Source organism: Lathyrus oleraceus, chromosome 1, assembly GCF_024323335.1.
Source record: "Lathyrus oleraceus cultivar Zhongwan6 chromosome 1, CAAS_Psat_ZW6_1.0, whole genome shotgun sequence".
NCBI lineage: Eukaryota > Viridiplantae > Streptophyta > Magnoliopsida > Fabales > Fabaceae > Lathyrus > Lathyrus oleraceus.
Window position 1 is genome coordinate 107,248,947 of NC_066579.1, and position 13,820 is coordinate 107,262,766.

A 13,820-nucleotide genomic window follows, 5' to 3' on the forward strand; every position below is an offset into this window, starting at 1 on the left:
ATGTAATTTTAGGTGTTAACTTAATATTTCTTTTTTAATCAAAAAATATTTATTCACTATTTGGATACGTGAGACTATTTTCATGAGTTGTATTATTTTCAATACGTGAGATTATTTTCAATTACTCTTGTACGGTTTATTTGAATATTAACAAAAAAAATTAAGAAAAATTGAAAGAGATAAACTTGTTGGTCCTCTCCTCTCCCCTATTATGCTTCTATAAATACCCTAAAGTTTCTCAGAACGATACACACATTTCATAAAACTAGTCTTTCTATCATCCAAAAAACATGTGGCTTCTTATAATTGCTCCCATTAGAATTATTATTTCAATCATTGTGCAACATTGCATCCATAAAGATTTTCATGAAGCAATGGCTAAAATGTCCATCATTGATGCTCTTGTCTTCTTTGTATATACCCTTCTTCTTCAAATCAAATATATATATACATTATAATTAAACTCAAATCACTAATACATTCATCTTCATACAAAGTTAATCTTATGTTTTCTGTGACCATAAACAATCTAATACCAAAATATAAGCAAGAAAACTCAAATATATTTAGTCCAAAATTTAGACAAAATATATTTTGCTCATAACCTCTAACTATATATTATTTTTTTTTATTTTTTTTTACTATGACATGTACAGATGATACACTCCATTGACAAGTGGGGAATGTGGCATCGTATGCCTGTGTTCGTGGGACTTTTTTACTTGGCTTCTAGGAGACATCTTCATCAACAATACAATCTCTTCAATGTTGGTCAAACACCTGTTGGAATTAGGTCTAATCCTTATGACTATCCCTACAGAACTGCTGATGGAAAATTTAATGACCCTTTTGATGATAATGCTGGAAGTGAAGGCTCTTTCATTGGCAGAAACATTCTTCCTGTGAATCAGAAGGACAAGGTCTAAACTCTAAATTTATTACATATAAAAAAAATTATGATTATTTAAAAATATATAATTGAATATTGTTTTTGTGCAGCTGTTGAAGCCAGATCCAATGGTGGTGGTTACAAAACTTTTGGCAAGAAAAACATTCAAAGACACTGGAAAACAATTCAATGTGTTGGCAGCAGCTTGGATTCAGTTTATGATACATGATTGGATTGATCATTTGGAGGACACTCAACAGGTGTGAATGGATTTATAATTCACCACCTTAAACTTACATAAAAAAAATTATCATGTCAATTCTTTATAATTCTTTTAATAAACACCAAGTTCTAAGAAACCGTTCGTTATTGCGACAAAACAGTATCAGAATGTGTTTATACTGAAACAGAAACCGCCCATGACCATTATTTAAAACCTTTATAAACACTAACATGTTGTGATTAATTTTATTATATATTAGATTGAACTCACTGCACCCCATGATGTTGCAAGCAAATGTCCATTAAAATCTTTCAAGTTCTTGAAAACGAAGGAAATTTCAACCGGATTCTATGATGTTAAGACTGGACATGCAAACATACGTACACCTTGGTGGTAAGAACATGTTGATTTTCCACGTATATACAGAAATTTTTATTGAACTTAGACGTGACATGAATGAACTATCCACGTATATGTAATATGACAGGGATGCAAGTGTGGTATATGGAAGCAATGATAAAGTTTTGAGCCAAGTGAGGACTTCAATAGATGGAAAGCTAAAAATATCAAAGGAAGGTACTCTTCTAGAAAACGAACATGGAGTTGCACTATCCGGTGATGTTCGCAATAGTTGGGCTGGTGTTTCAGTTTTGCAAGCCCTTTTTATTCAAGAACACAATGCTGTTTGTGATGCTCTCAAGGTATAGATTAATTGTTGTATATCTGTTCTTAAGATAAGTGTCATTTTTAGTTCAAAAAACCTAATAGATATTTTCTTATTGTACTTTATTAGAAGGAATATCCACTCTTGAAAGATGAAGAACTTTATCGCCATGCTAGATTGGTGACTTCAGCTGTGATTGCAAAGATTCATACCATAGATTGGACTGTCGAGCTTCTTAAGACTGACACCTTGCTTGCAGGCATGCGAGGAAATTGGTAAAACTAACTATAACACCGTTATATTCTCTAGTATTTTTTCTGAGGTGTCGGTGCTACTGAGGTTATGGTACTGAAAATTTTGATTTGATTATAGGTATGGATTATTGGGAAAGACATTCAAGGACTCTTTTGGGCACGTTGGAAACGGCATCTTGAGTGGATTGGTTGGCATGAAAAAACCAGATAATCACGGTGTTCCATACTCTTTAACTGAAGAATTTGTTAGTGTCTATAGAATGCATGCACTCTTACCTGATTTCCTCCATTTGAGAAACATACATGCCCCTCCAGGAGATAACAAATCTCCACCATTAATCAAAGAGTATGACAATATTTGTGTTTTTATAATCCAACCTAAAAAAAACTTGTAACTCTCTAAGTTTTTTAAAAGTAATTTTCTTTTGGTATTATATAGAATTCCTATGAAAGATTTGGTTGGACTACCAGGAGAAAAGACCTTGTCACAGATAGGAGTTGGACAGACATTAGTATCAATGGGTCACCAAGCTTCTGGAGCTCTAGAGCCTCAGAACTATCCATCTTTTTTAAGAGATCTAGTTTCACAAAACATAGATGGCACAGAAAGATCTGATCACGTAGACTTGGCTGCTCTTGAAAGTATGATATATGAGTCACAATTTTTATTTGATCAAGATCATTTTTTATTTTATCTATAAAGGACTTGAAACTGACACTGAAATTTAATATAATGAAATGAATGATGCAGTTTATAGGGACAGAGAGAGGCAAGTTGCTAGATATAACCAATTCAGAAGAGCATTGTTGTTGATACCTATTTCAAAATGGGAAGATTTGACTGATGACAAGGAAATAATTAAAGCATTGAAAGAGGTATATGGAAATGATGTTGAGTTGCTTGATACACAAGTAGGTCTCATGGCTGAGAAGAAGATAAAGGGTTTTGCAATTAGTGAGACAGCTTTTGTGATATTCCTTATCATGGCATCTAGGTAAAAACAACTAAAACTTTTTTTTTTATGTTTATTCCTGAGATTAGTTGAATTTGATTGAAATTTCATGAATTTTGAAGGAGGCTAGAAGCTGATAGGTTTTACACAAGCAACTTCAATGAAGAGACATACACCAAAAAAGGATTGGAATGGGTGAACACAACTGAGAGTTTGAAGGATGTGATTGATCGTCATTATCCTGGAATGACAGACAGGTGGTTGAACGCTTCAAGTACTTTCTCCGTTTGGGATGCACCTCCGAACAAACCAAATCCAATTCCAATTTACCTTCGTATTCCTAATTAATAAATTTCACTAAATGTTTGCGTCGAAAGAAATGTGTTCGAGAGTTGTTGGTAGCACTCTCTGTTGTGTTTGTGTTCGTGTTTATTTGATGTATGTGTCTCTTTCAAAACAATGTTATTGTAATGAATAAAGCTAAGATTAGGAATAATGAAATGAGTGTGGAAACTCATCTAGAAGAAAAGAATGAATAACTGGAAAATGAGGATGAACAAGTTTATAGAAGAACTGATGATTAGAGGTTGTTAACGAGTGCTTATCCATTCTCTTCCTCTGCAAGTTTCTGCCTCATTTTCATCTTTCTGTTGAAGTGCTTTTCACATTTGTTATAGTACTTTGTATTTCCAAGAAATGAATATGATTCCATACTAGTTATAAATCTAGTTTCTGATTTCCAATAAGCTCCATCTCATTTGTATTGTTACATTGTATTAATGGAGTTTTGAGTAATGTTGTTCCATTTGAATTCTCTTCTATAATTTTCATACTCTTACATCTTCATTTTTCTCTATAATACAATTCTATGTTGAATGTTTGTTTCCTTGCTGCTCTAAGATATCGGTTAAATATGAGCACATTCCTAACAAACCACTTCCCTTTAATGTAACTTATATGTTTTGAACAAAATAAAACACAACTTGATATACAGGTAAACTCACAGCTCAACAAAGCCTACAATTTCATCTCTTAAACAATGATTTTTAACTTTTATGATGAAATTTCATTCTATATTGGATAACCACTTTGTGTATTTCAATTCTTGTTGAAACATGTCAATCACTTAAACAATGATTTTCAACTTCTATGATGAAATTTCATTCTATATTGGATAACCGCTTTGTGTATTTCAATTCTTGTTGAAATATTATGTTAATATTCTAATATAGGAAGACAAATTTGAAAAGGTTTCTTAAGTTTCACATTGTTAGTTAGTTGAAAAAACTCATTAGTCTCACATTGCTTAGGTGAGATATCTTAACTACCTCACTTCATTATATAAGGAAATTCCTTGTTTCATTCCAAAACACACCAAAAACTTCTTCTGTTGAATTTTTCCTTGGATATGTAGCAAATAGTAAAGCATATAGGTGTTATGACCTAAATTCTAAAGTGATCATACAATCAAATGATTTTGAATTTTATGAAGACAAATTTCTTTTCAAATTGAGAAATAGTGAGGGCACTCACTCGAATCACATTCCTATGATAAGAAGCACTAAGAGCAACAACGAAGTAGAAATAGAACTTCTAAGAGTTGCTAAAGACTATGAGCCCGATTATGTGGCTTATAATGTAGAAGAAGATCCAATAAATCTTCAAGAAGCCTTACCATCTCTGGATGCAGATTTGTGGAAAGAAACTATTTATGATAAGATAGATTATCTGAAATCTAACATGACATTGCACGTAGTAGACTTGCCTCATGGTTGTAAATCAATCGTTTGTAAATGTGTTTTGAAAAATAAACTAAAACCTGATGGAACAATTAATAAGTACAAGACTCACCTTGTAGCCAGAGGTTTTAGGCAAAGAGAAAATATAGATTTCTTCGATACTTTTTCTCTAGACACTTGAATTATATCCATTAGGGTACTTATTTCAATGGATGTTATTTATAACTTAATAGTACACCAAATGGATGTTAATTTTTTTTAAACGGTGATTTAGAAGAAGAAATCTATATGGACCAACTAGAAGGGTTTGTAATTCATGGGCAAGAAAAGAAGGCATGTAAGTTAGATAAGTCTATGTATGGTCTAAAACAAGGTCCAACACAATGACATGAGAAGTTTTATAACTTAATGATAATGAAAGTGACAAATGTGTTTATTACAAATTTGAGAATCACATTTGCATTATCATATGTTTCTATGTAGACGATCTACTCATATTTGGATCAAACATTCAGGTCGTTAATGATATGAAATAATTGTTGTGCAACAACTTTGATATGAAAGACCTCGGAGAAGCGAACGTGATTCTTGGTATCAAGATCACGAGACCCGAACAAAGAACTTCTTTAGATCAATCACACTATATGGAGAAGATCTTAAAGAAATCTAATTACTTTGACAGTAAACCTGTGTGCACGCCATACAATCCAAATGTGAAACTGTTTAAGAACACTAGTGAAAGTGTCAGACAAACAGAATATGCGAGCATCATTAGTAGGCATGGCAACATAATCCATATCCGCAGGTACCCACCCGACCCCGCCCCGAATTCGACGGAGAAAACCTGCTTTGATTGGGTTTGGATTTTCCCCAATTATAAAATATGGGGACGAGTCGGGTAATGGGGATACTAGTACCCACCCCGAACCCATCCCCGAACCCGCCCCGTTTACTTTATTATGTATATTTTAATAACTTAGAATATTAAATATTTTGTTAATGTTTTGATATTTTGATTTGCATGTATTATTTAAAATATTTGAAATGTATGCATGAATCTTTTTGAGATTTTTGTATTTTATTATTTGTAATGTAATTTGATTTTAGAAAAATAAATATTTTTATTAAAAAAAATTGATTTTATAAAATAGATAGTGGTGGGGCGGGGATACCCGAGCCCAACACGAACTCGTTTGGGACGAGTTTGAATTTTAATTTTTCATCCCGGATGGGGATTGGGGCGGGGAACGGGGATTATTTTGGGATTCGGGTTTGGGTTCGGGGGATGTGAAAACCGTCCCCGACCCGCCCTGTTGCCATGCCTAATCATTGGCAGTCTTAGGTATGTCTCTGATTGTACTAGACCCGAAATTGCATATATCGTAGGATTATTGTGCGGGTTTACTAGTAGACCGAGTAATGAGAATTGATAAACTATTTACCGAGTCATGCGGTATCTTAAAAAGACTGTAATCTTGTTTTGCATTATCATAGATTTCCTATTGTACTTGAAGGATATAGTGATGCAGATTAGAATATCTTATCAGATGATTCCAAAGTAACTAGTGTCTATATATTCAATATAGTTGGAGGAGTTGTATCTTGGAAATCAAAGAAACAGACTATCCTGGCTCAGTCCATGATGGAGTCTGAAATGATAACTTTAGTGACTGCTATGGAGAAGATCTTAAAGAAATATAATTATTTTGAATGTAAACCTACGTGCACGCCATACAATCCAAGTGTGAAACTATTTAAGAACACTAGTGAAAGTGTCAGACAAACAGAATATGCGAGCATCATTGGTAGTCTTAGGTATGTCTCTAATTGTACCAGACCCGAAATTGCATATATCGTAGGATTTTTGTGCAGGTTTACTAGTAGACTGAGTAATGAGAATTGATAAACTAGTAGGATTTTTCATAATAGTTGGGCTGGTGTTTCAGTTTTGCAAGCCCTTTTTATTCAAGAACACAATGCTGTTTGTGATGCTCTCAAGGTATAAATTAATAATCGTCGATCTCTTTTAATGATAAGGTTCTTTTTAGTAAAAAAACCCTAATATTGTATTTCCTTTTAATATTTTACTTTATTAGAAGGAATATCCAGACTTGAAAGACGATGAATAAATTTATCGCCATGCTAGATTGGTGACTTCAGCTGTGATCGCCAAGATTCATACCATAGATTGGACTGTCGAGCTTCTTAAAGTTGACACCTTTCTTGCAGGCATGCGTGGAAACTGGTAAAACTAACTATAACACCATAATACCCTCTCATATCCTTTTCTCTGAGGTGTCCGTGCTATAGAGGTTATACTCAAAATTTTGATTTGATTATAGGTATGGATTATTGGGAAAGCCATTCAAGGACACATTTGGACATGTTGGAGATGGCATCTTGGGTGGATTGGTCGGCATGAAAAAACCAGATAATCATGGTGTTCCATACTCTTTAACTGAAGAATTTGTTAGTGTCTATAGAATGCATGCACTCTTACCTGATTCCCTGCATTTGAGAAACATAGATGTCCTTCCAGAAGATAACAAATCTCCACCTTTAATCAAAGAGTATGACAAAATATTTCTTCACCGTCGTAACTTACTATACATATTTCCAAAATATTTGTGTTTTTATAATCTTAAGTTATATTTTTTTTAAATGTATCTTTTTCGGTATTATATATAGGATTCCTATGAATGATCTGGTTGGACTACCAGGAGAAAAGAAATTATCAGAGATAGGAGTTCAAGAGACATTAGTATCAATGGGCCACCAAGCTTCCAGGGCTCTAGAGCTTCAGAACTATCCATCATTTCTCAGAAATCTTGTATCACAAAACATAGATGGTACAGAAAGACCTGATCATGTGGACTTGGCTGCTCTTGAAAGTATGATATATTATAAGTCACAATTCTTATTTCAAGATCATTTTTACTTTATCTATAGATAACTTGAAATTGGCACTAAAATTTAATATAATGAATGATGCAGTTTATAGGGACAGAGAGAGGCAAGTAGCAAGATACAACCAATTCAGAAGATCATTGTTGTTGATACCTATTTCTAAATGGGAAGATTTGACTGATGATAAGGAAATAATTAAAGCATTGAAAGAGGTATATGGAAATGATGTTGAGTTGCTTGATGTGCTAGTAGGTCTAATGGCCGAGAAGAAGATAAAGGGTTTTGCAATTAGTGAGACAACTTTTGTGATATTCCTTATCATGGCATCTAGGTAAAAACAAGTATGTCTTTTTTCTTTATTTTTTGATGTTTTATACATCAGATTTGTTGAATTTGTTTAGTATAAGAAATACATATAGTGGATTTGATTGAATTTTCATAAATTATGAAGGAGGCTAGAAGCTGATAGGTTTTACACAAGCAACTTCAACGAAGAGACATACACCAAAAAAGGATTGGAATGGGTGAACACAACTGAGAGTTTGAAGGATGTGATTGATCGTCACTATCCTAAAATGACAAAGAAGTGGTTGAACGCATCCAGTGCTTTCTCTGTTTGGGATGCACCCCCAAACAAACCAAATCCAATTCCAATTTACCTTCGTATTCCTAACTAAATGTTTGTGTCGAAAGGAATGTGTTAGAGAGTTGTTGGTAGCACTCTCTTGTTGTGTTTGTGTTCATACATATACATTTATGTGTATGTATTTATGTTTATTTTATGCATGTGTGTTTTTCAAAACTGTGATATAGTAATGAATAAAGCTGAGGCTAAGAATAATGAAGTGAGTGTGGAAACTCATCTAGAAGAAAAGAACGGAGAGCTGAAAAATGAGGATGAACAAGTTTAAGAAGAACCAAATAATCAAGTTTCTAGAAGAATCAATGATTAGAGGTTGTTAATGTGTGTTTCTCCATTCTCTTCCTCTACAAGTTTCTACCTCATTTTCTTCTTTATGTTGAAGTGCTTTCCACTTGTATTATAATACTTTGTATTTCCAAGAAATGGACATGATTCCATACTAGTTAATCTAGTTTCTGATTTCCAATAAGCTTAACTTCATTTGTATTGTTACATTGTATTAATGGAGTTTTGAGAAATGTTATTCTATTTAAATTCTCGGTCTATATTTTTCTGACTCTTACATATTCGCTTTCCTCTAAAATACAATTCTATGTTGAATGTTTGTTTGCTTAGAACTCTAAGATATTGGTAAAATGAGACATTCCAATCAAATCATTTCCCTCTAACATAATTTATGTGTTTTGAAAAAAAACTTATATGTTGATGATTTGTTTAAAAGCATGTTGAATTGGACCTTACTTGTAGAGTCCAATTGTTAAGTTAGTTTGTAGTCTAAGTTAGCTTAGTAGTCTATAAATACATTAGTTCTCCCAGGTTGTTGAGAGAGGTTAATTGTTGTTATTCACTTGTAATCTTTGAATCCTTATTCAGAAAGTGAATAGTAAAACAATTTTAACCAATTCTTATTTTTCTTCTTCCCTCTTCTCTCCCTTGGTAAAACCTAATAGGATTTCTTGTGTTTGTTCAAGAAACTCAATATTTCTTCTCATAGTTTGATTTGTTCTTCACGATATCAACTCACAACAAACATGTGCGGATGAGCGTGGAGGAGAAGATGTCGTCAACAAAGTACGAGATTGAGAAATTCACAGATGTGAATGATTTCGGTTTGTGGCGCTTGAAGATGCAAGTCCTTCTTGTTCAACAGGGTTTGTTAGAAGCGTTGAAAGGATCATTGAAGATGGATGTTGTCCTATCAAAGAAGGAGAAGACAACGATGGTCGAAAAAGCTCACATTGTCATTGTGTTGAGCCTTTGTGATAAGAATTCCAGGTTGAGGGAAAAGCTATGGGCAGCTTCACTGCATTTGTAGAAGCATGTTTGACAATTTGTTCAAACATGAATCTACCATAATCAAACTTCAGCTTGGTTCCAACAGAAAAGATGAACCTTCCAAGAGCATTTGAGATTGTAGAGATATGATTGGTTGGCACCCAATTTGCTGACCCTATCTTGTGCAGAATAACATATTTCACAGTGAGCTTTCCAGCAGGGAGATGCTTCTTGCCTGGCCACTCCTTGACCTGTCTTGCAGTTATTTCCCTACAGACCTCATTGCTTGTGGCTTCCAGTTCACATGCACCTTCCGTTCCTCTTCCTAGAAACTTATTAATCACAGTTGGAGAAAAATTGACACACTTCCCTCTTACATACACTTTACAAAACTCCTTGCTGTTTTTATCAGCAATGTCCTCAGGGATGTTCACCACAAATTCTTTCACCAGTCCTTCATAACACTGAGTTAACCCAGCAACAATTTTCATTAATCCATCAGTTTTAATAAGGTTCATGACCTCTTTGACCTCCACAACATCTTTGCCTAATTCTCTTTCCACCGCCACCCTTCTTTGGATTACAAACTTCCATTTTGCTGCTCCATCTTCAAGATGGAAGTAAATATTATCCAAGTGTACAACAACAACTTTTGCAGGGGATTTCCTAACAATTGTCCTCTTGACAGGAGAGATGTCAGGGAAATCTTCTTCAACATCTTCATCTGAGTCAGAACTTTCTCTTACTTTTCTCTTATTCACCTCCACTTTGCTCCAAGACTTTGAGGGCCCTACAGCAGTAGCCTTCTTAGCAGTTTTGGCTGTCATCATCTTAGCCACAGACCTACCTTTTTTGATCTTCATCCTCTTAGCCACACTAGGCTTCAAGTGATGAAGCAATCTATCATCTTCATCATCCGAACTCTCATCTTCTAGGTCAATCACCTTTTTTGTAGAATCATGCTTCTTAGACTGTGAAGCATTGGCAGTAGGTGATGCCACAGATTTCTTACTAGACAAAGTTTGCCCTAAAGAGCATAATCCTTCAGCAGCTATATCTTTTTCAGACCTAGAGGAATCATCCTCCTTCTCATTGTGAGGTCCAACCTCAGGAGAGGGGTCCCTTCTTGATAGAGGAGTAGAAACTCCCTTTACAGAATGTCCTTCATTGAGGATTCTCGTGACAAGGTTCCTTATAACACGATCAGTGTGATGCATGCCGTCCTTAGAACTAGGAGTATAAGTAGAGCTGGATGGGATATTAGAATGGTTACCTTGAGTAGGGCATGCAGTTGAGGATGAACCAGGAGCATCACCTGGAATGACAGACAGGGGAATCACGTCCAAAATATCTTCATTAAGAAAATCCATAGAGGGCGTTCTATCTTTGTGCGCAGGTTTGGTAGTTTTAGAACCCGATGGTGAAGGATGTTGTGACATCTTGTTGTTCTTGTGGAAAGGTTTATGTTTCCCTAGCAGAGAAGGTTGATGAAGTTGAAGTAAGGTGGAAATGTTTGAGTAGAGGTTGCGTGTGAAATGGCTATAGATGGAAGTTCCAATACTAGGTGATGATTTACCATAAATGGGGCACTTTCTTTTAAGTGGGCAGACAATATTTTTATTACCTTTTCCACTCCAAATTAATTGCTACAAATTCTCATAGATACAAATCCCTAATTTCCCTCTTAGACATTCAAATTGATTAGCATCCAAAGCCTTGGTAAATATATTAGTTAACTGCATTTCAGGAGCAACATGCTCCAGGGCTATGATTTTATCTTCCACTAGTTCTCTAATGAAATGATGACGTATATCAATATGTTTTGTCCTGCTGTGCTGAATAGGATTCTTAGAAATATTTATAGCACTCAGGTTGTCACAGTACATTGTCATGACATCTTGCTTGATATTGTATTCAGTCAGCATCTGTTTCATCCAAACCAGTTGAGAACAACTACTTCCAACTGCTATGTATTCAGCTTCAGCAGTGGATAGAGACACACAATTTTGTTTCTTACTAAACCATGATATTAAGTTGTTCCCCAAGAAGAAGCATCCTCCTGATGTGCTTTTCCTATCATCAGCACTTCCATCCTAATCAACATCACAATATCCAGTCAGCATAGATCCAGATCCATGAGTGTACAACATCCCATAGTCACCGGTGCCATTGACATATTTCAGTATCCTTTTCACTTGATTTATGTGACTGATTTTTGGTTTAGCTTGATATCTAGCACAAACACCTATAGCAAAAGCAATGTCAGGTTTGCTTGCTGTGAGATATAGTAGACTCCCTATCATGCTTCTGTAGAGACTTTGATCTACACTAACACCATTTTCACCTTTAGAGACTTTCAGATGAGTAGGAGCAGGTGTCCTTTTATGACTTGCATTCTCCATGCCAAACTTCTTAACAATGTTTTTGGCATATTTGCTTTGAGATGGAAAGACAGAATCTTCCATCTGTTTGACTTTTAGCCCAAGAAAATAGGTCAGCTCCCCAACAAGGCTCATTTCAAATTCAGACTGCATTTGTTTAACAAAATGTTCGACCATCTGATCTAACATCCCACCAAACACAATATCATCCACATATATTTGAGCCACCATGAGTTTTCCTCCTTCATTCTTAACAAATAAGGTCTTGTCAATGCCTCCCTTCCTGTATCCATTGTTAATGAGAAACATTGTGAGTCTATCATACCAAGCCCTATGAGCTTGTTTCAAACCATAGAGGGCTTTCCTCAACTTATACACATTCTTTGGAAGATTTGGGTCTATAAACCCTTTAGGTTGTTCAATATACACTTCATCATGTAAGTAACCATTCAAGAAGGCACTTTTTACATCCATTTGGAACAGTTTAAACTTCAGAATACATGCCACTCCAAGCAATAGTCTAATGGACTCAAGGCGAGCTAAAGGGGAAAATGTTTCATCAAAGTCAACTCTTTCAACTTAAGTGTATCCTTATGCTACCAATCTTGGTTTATTTTTAGTAACCACCCCTTGTTCATTAGATTTATTCTTGTAAACCCACTTTATTCCAATAACATTTATTCTTTCAGGTATTGGAACCAGTTCCCATACTTCATTTCTCTTAAATTGGCCTAGCTCTTCCTGCATGGCATTGATCCAGAATCCATCAGTCAAGATTTCCTTGACATTCCTAGGCTCAATCTTGGACACAAAACAACCATGTGAGATCACTTCCCTTGATCTAGTTGTGACCCCTTTATTTAGGTCTCCTATAATGATATCTTTAGGATGATCCTTCTGAATTCTGATAGAGGGTCTCTTATTAAATTTGTCAGCTTCAGGTTCAGCTTGAGTGAGTTCACTCTCATTACTTTTTTCTGGGAAATCAGCTGGGGGATCGTTTAGGGATGTCTCAACATCGTCTGTGACATCAGTTTGTTGATAATCAACCATAACATTGATAGATTCCATCATTACTTTTGTTCTGGAATTAAAGACTCTAAATGATCTACTATTTGTTGAGTAGCCCAGAAATATTCCTTCATCACTCTTGGGATCCATCTTCCTTCTTTGTTCACGATCAGTCAAGATATAACATTTACTACCAAACATATGGAAGTATTTGACTGTAGGTCTTCTTCCTTTCCAGACTTCATATAAAGTAGTAGGAGTCCCTTTCTTCAAGGTTACTCTGTTGTGAACATAGCAGGCTGTGTTCATAACTTCAGCCCAGAAGTGGTAGGCCAATTTCTTAGCATGAATCATAGCTTTGGTAGATTCTTGGAGAGTTCTATTTTTCCTTTCTACCACACCATTTTACTGAGGGGTAATGGGAGATGAGAACTCATGACTAATTCCTTCAGATGCACATAATCCAGCAAATTTGTTGTTCTCAATTTCTTTCCCATGATCTCTTCTGATTCTGATAACCTGACTTTCTTTTTCTCTTTAAAGTCTTAGGCAAAGATCTTTGAAAACTTCAAATACATTAGATTTTTCCCTTATAAAATTGACCCAGGTGTATCTGGAGAAGTCATCCACCACCACATAAGCATACTTTTTCCAACCAAGACTTTCCACCTGCATAGGTCCCATCAAGTCCATGTGGAGAAGTTCCAGCACTCTGGAAGTGGTGTCATGTCTGGGCTTCTGATGTGATATCTTTGTCTATTTTCCAACCTGACACTCCCCACAAACTCTTCCTTCATCAATCTTTAAGTTTGGAATTCCTCTGACAGCTTCAACAGATATAATCCTCTTCATTCCTTTAAGATGCAGATGGCCCAGTTTTT

General features: G+C 35.1%; 1 protein-coding gene and 1 pseudogene across 1 annotated transcript; both read left to right on the top strand.

The window, feature by feature from the left end:
• Nucleotides 1–244: 244 nt before the first annotated feature.
• LOC127120013 (alpha-dioxygenase PIOX-like) lies at nt 245–3,788 on the top strand. Its single transcript, XM_051050400.1, has 10 exons — nt 245–413; nt 657–920; nt 1,000–1,149; nt 1,372–1,505; nt 1,600–1,813; nt 1,906–2,051; nt 2,149–2,376; nt 2,470–2,672; nt 2,782–3,025; nt 3,106–3,788. Exons 1-10 carry the CDS (start codon nt 291–293, stop codon nt 3,329–3,331), a joined length of 1,932 nt encoding a protein of 643 aa, XP_050906357.1. The 5' UTR covers nt 245–290; the 3' UTR covers nt 3,332–3,788.
• Nucleotides 3,789–4,531: 743 nt separating this feature from the next.
• On the top strand, nt 4,532–8,306 carry LOC127094206 (alpha-dioxygenase PIOX-like; annotated as a pseudogene).
• Nucleotides 8,307–13,820: the final 5,514 nt, after the last annotated feature.

What these genes read in the sequence shown, in the direction of transcription:
- LOC127120013 (XM_051050400.1), top strand. Translation starts at nt 291, where the DNA reads ATGTGGCTTCTTATAATTGCTCCCATTAGAATTATTATTTCAATCATT. An exon ending in TTGATGCTCTTGTCTTCTTT is followed by an intron (nt 414 to 656) that starts GTATATACCCTT and finishes TGACATGTACAG; the next exon opens with ATGATACACTCCATTGACAA. An exon ending in CTGTTTGTGATGCTCTCAAG is followed by an intron (nt 1,814 to 1,905) that starts GTATAGATTAAT and finishes GTACTTTATTAG; the next exon opens with AAGGAATATCCACTCTTGAA.